We start from the raw sequence: 4,891 nt of genomic DNA, 5'->3' as shown, positions 1-4,891 counted from the left end.
GCCTCAGAAACCGAAAAGAACATTCGCCAACACCACGTCCTGCCAAGCCAAGCTCCCGACCCGGGGCTGTTGGCCACTGCCAGCCAGGTGCACCGACCGCAGCCGGGCCTGAGCGCGCACGCCTCTCGCCGCCGGGCACCAGCGGTCCCGCAGTCAGGTTTCACCGCGGCGCAGGGCGGTGGTTTCCGAGGCCGACCGGCGCCCGGACTCGATTACAGGTTCACACGGGGGGCCAGCGGCCCAGCCCCAGCTGGCGCGCCCTTGCGCGGCCCCCTGGCCCCGCGGCCCCGCCCGCCCATTCTTCTCCATTCATGAGGAAGCCCAGCGCCGCCGCCAGCGCGGCCGCCGCCGCCAGCCGCCCGATTGGCTGGCGGCCGAGGCGCCGGCACTTTCCCACGGCCCGCGGCGCGTGCGGCTCACCGGCGGCGCTGCGGGCGCGGCCTTGGCGAGCCGTCAGGCCAATGGGGGCGAGGGGAGCAGGGCCGTGGCAGCCGGCGGGCTGGCGTTCCGCCCCGGCCTCCCCCGGGTGCTTCCCCCTCCCCTCCCTCGCGGCGGCCAGCGAGGCCCCCGCTGAGCCGACGCACAGCCGCCGGGCCCGAGCTGGCGCAGGGGGCGGGCTTGGGGTTAGCTCTGGCCTGGGCCTCGCCTGTGCCCTCCCCTGAGCAGCTGCCAATCAGCGGAGCGAGGAATCGGATTGGTGGAGTGGAAGCTGTTGCCTAGGAGCCCCCTTCCCTTCCCCCCGCCCCCTGCACTCTCCTTCCATCCCCAGGGCCCTGGGAAGGGGCACAGCGTGGGAAAGGGATGGTTGAGTTTTAACCCGAGGCAGAGCGTGAGCTGGATCAGTGTGTGCGGAACGCAAGCAGCCGAGCGCGAGGAGTCGCGGCTGCTGTTAACTCCTTCCTGCCTGCCGCGCCGGCCCTTCCCGGAGCCCCAGCTCAGCCAGCATGAAGCGAGCCCATCCCGAATACAGCTCCTCTGACAGCGAGCTGGACGAGACCATCGAGGTGGAAAAGGAGAGTGCGGATGAGAGTGGGTGAGTTGGCGGGTGCAGAGCGGAGCCGGAGCGGGAGGTGAGAGAGGGCTGGACGCGGTGACAGCGGACGAGGGCTGGGTGGGCCAGTGCCATGAACCGACCTCTGCGTTTCCCGGGCGAACCCCGGCTCTTTCAGGCCCAAGTTGCCAAAACAGTCCGAGTGCAGGGAGCGTGGGTGCGATCCATCAAATCACCTACCCTCACCTAACGGTGATTCCTGTTCTGTTTTTCCCAATTCTTCAGAAACTTGAGTTCGGCCCTAGGTTCCATGTCCCCAACTACGTCTTCACAGATCTTGGCCAGGAAAAGACGGAGAGGCGTGAGTCTTTTTACAGTGCTCTTAAAAAAATTTAACAGAAAGAACTACCTTTCTTCACTTTGGGATTTGCAGCCGTAATGGAAATGCCCTCCTTTGTTTTGCCTGCTTTTTTCAGATCATTGAGAAACGCCGACGAGACCGGATCAATAACAGTTTGTCTGAGCTGAGGAGGCTGGTACCCAGTGCTTTTGAGAAGCAGGTAATGGAGAGAGTAGGTAGAGCTCCCAGCGTTGCCATCCCCACCTTTTGACTCCTTCCCCTTCATTCATCTGAACCCCGTCCGTGTATTGGAAAATAACTGTGTTGCTTGTGCCAGGAGAAGAATTCATATAGATTCCAACACATTTTGCGAAGACAACTCATTTTGCTTTAGACCATACTTTTAGGAAGTACGAAGCACAAATATGCATATATATCTTAAATGGTTCCCCAAGGGCACGTGGTGCCAAATCAATCTTTTGCGGTTTTCTCCTCCAGGGATCTGCTAAGCTAGAAAAAGCTGAAATCCTACAGATGACTGTGGATCACCTGAAAATGCTGCACACTGCAGGAGGGAAAGGTATATGTCACTAGTACCCTACCTGGACCCTGAGTGCTTGGGCAGAGTGAGCCACTACGCAGTTGCTGCCTTATTTTCACTGTGTGCTTTGAGGGGTGGAAAGGGACCCATGCCTGCGTTGTTGCCTGTGTGTGCACTTGGAAATGCACAGAGGTTTCTCTCCTGTGAATTCATCACCCCAACCCGCTGCACATTCAAATAATGCCCCTTCTTTGGTAAAATACCTGTTGTGTGTGAGGTGCCCTAAAATTGTGACAGCACTGATTAAGATCAGGTAGCTCTCATCACATTTGTGTATTGCCATTTTGAGAAGAAAGTTTTTTTTAAATTATATATATATATATATATATATATATATATATATATATATATATATATATATATATGGTCTTAATTTCATATACAGTTTTTTTTTAAATAAGCTTCCACATAACTTTGGAGGAGAGAAACCTGTTGTGGTTAAGTAGAGAAAACTTAGCCAAAGGTGGGGTACCAGGGTCTATATGTCTGCTCCAGCTGGGAAATGCTTTTCTCAGGACCAAGTGCCTAAAAGCTCTATGATGATAACTTACATCTGTGTGTCTAATGAATTTCACTGCTCTGTGGCTCTCTTGCCCTTGATGTATTTTTTGTTGTTGTTGAGGGAAAACATTAAAGGAATGAACATAGTTTCATCTGCTGGTAGGGTACAATTCTAATTTCTGCTCAGAGGTTTCTAATTTGGGCTTTGAACTTGCATTAGTGAACCCATACGTCTTACGTTGAATGCAAAGATTTTGGTTGACTCCAAAATATTTGGATTTTCAGAAAAGCCCGTGAATGCCGTCTTTTCAGGATGTAGGTCTTTGTCAGGAAGGGCTTCCTCTGGGATTGAAGAAAGGCGGGCAGTGAACAGAACCTAGAGCTTTTTTTCTTTTTTGTTCCCCAGGCTACTTTGACGCCCATGCCCTGGCCATGGACTATCGGAGTTTGGGGTTCCGGGAATGCTTGGCAGAAGTCGCCCGCTACCTGAGCATCATCGAAGGACTTGATGCTTCTGACCCGCTTCGAGTCCGACTGGTCTCGCATCTTAACAATTACGCCTCCCAGCGGGAAGCTGCTAGCGGAGCGCACTCGAGCCTTGGACACCTTCCCTGGGGGAGCACCTTCGGACATGCCCCACACGTGGCGCACCCGCTGCTGCTGCCCCAGAATGGCCACGGGAACACTGGTTCCGCGGCCTCGCCCACGGACCCGCACCACCAGGGCCGCTTGGCCGGGGCACATCCAGAGGGGCCTGCCCTGCGAGCGCCCCCTAGCAGCGGCCTTGCACCAGTGCTCCCTGTGGTCACCACCTCCTCCAAACTGTCGCCGCCCCTGCTCTCCTCCGTGGCCTCCCTGTCCACCTTCCCCTTCACTTTCGGCTCCTTCCACTTACTCTCTCCCAATGCACTGAGCCCTTCAGCACCCACGCAGACAGCAAACCTTGGCAAGCCATATAGACCATGGGGGACGGAGATCGGAGCTTTTTAAAGAACTGATGCTGTAGAATGAGGGAGGGGACAGCTTAAAATCCCAGCTGAGCTGGGCTGTTGCCAACATCACCTAAAGTCGTCAGTAACATAAAGAGGAAAAAGGTACAATTCCAGATAAATTTTGTTGAAAAACTAAAGGTTTGTTGGTTTACCTTTTCTTTTTAAATGTTTTTTTTTAAATTATGACATGTATTAGCAGTTTTAAAAAACTAGTTGTTACATTTTGTTCCAAACAGTAAACGAAAATAGTATAAACCAACACTTGGTGATCCTATCCATCTAAAAATGGATATGGATATTTTTATTCCATTTTTGCCTCAAAGTTTGGGGAATTCTAATATTTAGTATTTTGGGGCTGTTTATCTCTGTATAGTTACATTCTCTTCTTAAAATTAATTTTTCATACCACTATGCTCAATGTTAACACAACACTATTAATAGTTTGACAATTAAGGTGTTGTATAAATAATATTCTTGGGGGGGATATTGAATTTTATATTTCTGAACAAAGCGTTGACAAATCAGATGACAAATCAGCTTTATCCAAGACAGTAGACTAGTTCATTCTCTGTCTCCTACAGCAGGAAAGGTGAATGTACAAACAAACCGTCATCTGCCAGGACTGGACTTGTGGCTGAGTTAGGAGGGAGCCACCTGTACTTTAGGCCCTCTTTTGCAGTTGGCTGGGAGGAGACTGAAGATAATTGCATAGACTATGCCTGCATTAACAGCCTCCAACAATGCAACGCATTTTTAATCTCACAGACCTCAAACTCACAAATGTTAACACAGATAAGTGAACAGGGTGGTCAAGTGACCAGTCAGTCAGATAGTCCAGCAGGACTTGTTAAAAGCATAACCTAATTCTTCCTGGAATGGCCATATTTTTTGTCAATGGAAATTTTTATGTTTGTGCTTTTCCTTTTGGTGCATGAAGATGTGGCTGTTGAGATATTTAAAAGGGCTTTGCTGCCTTCTTTTTGGTTTATTTTATTTCATTCAGGCTATGAAAACATCATTTTCCAGGTTTATTCATTTAGCAGGTGTAGCTTAAGCACCCTCCTACTGAGCTGGGTTTGACCTCTGTTGTACTGATGTGTTGTGACTAAATAAAAAAGAAGAAATAAACTCTTCTGCTGTATGTCTTGCATAATCTTCCCTCCCCATTTCTGGTGGCTAAGAAAAGAGAAATTTTCTCTTGTTTTCATTTTGTACAATCAATTTAACAATTTCATTATTTGTGAAATTCTAAACTGTGTGAATTTGTGCTATTCAGTAAGATGACTTCATGATAGGTCACAGCTTTGGCCTGAGTCCCACTAGGGGACATTGCCCTTTAGCTGTTATGTCCAGTGATCTGGCTCTAAACTGGCCATCTGTGGAGTAGATGCCTCAATATCAGGATGGATTTGCAGGGTGGGAAGGAGCTCTGATGAGATCTTGTAAAACTGTGTTGATTATCCAGA

At 50.2% G+C, this 4,891-nt stretch overlaps 1 protein-coding gene across 1 annotated transcript; it reads left to right on the top strand.

Moving 5' to 3' along the window:
- Positions 1-579: 579 nt before the first annotated feature.
- HEY1 (hes related family bHLH transcription factor with YRPW motif 1) lies at positions 580-4,525 on the top strand. The gene is made up of 5 exons (XM_045849448.1): positions 580-1,033; positions 1,277-1,352; positions 1,468-1,551; positions 1,830-1,911; positions 2,840-4,525. The coding sequence occupies exons 1-5, from the start codon at positions 945-947 to the stop codon at positions 3,421-3,423; spliced, it is 915 nt and encodes a 304-aa protein (XP_045705404.1). The 5' UTR covers positions 580-944; the 3' UTR covers positions 3,424-4,525.
- Positions 4,526-4,891: the final 366 nt, after the last annotated feature.

Source organism: Phyllostomus hastatus, unplaced genomic scaffold (genome assembly GCF_019186645.2).
Source record: "Phyllostomus hastatus isolate PE091 unplaced genomic scaffold, TTU_PhHast_1.1 phas_contig_65, whole genome shotgun sequence".
NCBI lineage: Eukaryota > Metazoa > Chordata > Mammalia > Chiroptera > Phyllostomidae > Phyllostomus > Phyllostomus hastatus.
This window is presented reverse-complemented; position numbering and strand designations above follow the sequence as displayed.

Bases quoted from the DNA above. Each gene is read 5' to 3' on its own strand.
- HEY1 (XM_045849448.1), top strand. From the start codon at position 945: ATGAAGCGAGCCCATCCCGAATACAGCTCCTCTGACAGCGAGCTGGAC. The intron at 1,552-1,829 runs GTAATGGAGAGA...TTTCTCCTCCAG, and splicing joins CCAGTGCTTTTGAGAAGCAG to GGATCTGCTAAGCTAGAAAA. The intron at 1,912-2,839 runs GTATATGTCACT...TTTGTTCCCCAG, and splicing joins GCACACTGCAGGAGGGAAAG to GCTACTTTGACGCCCATGCC.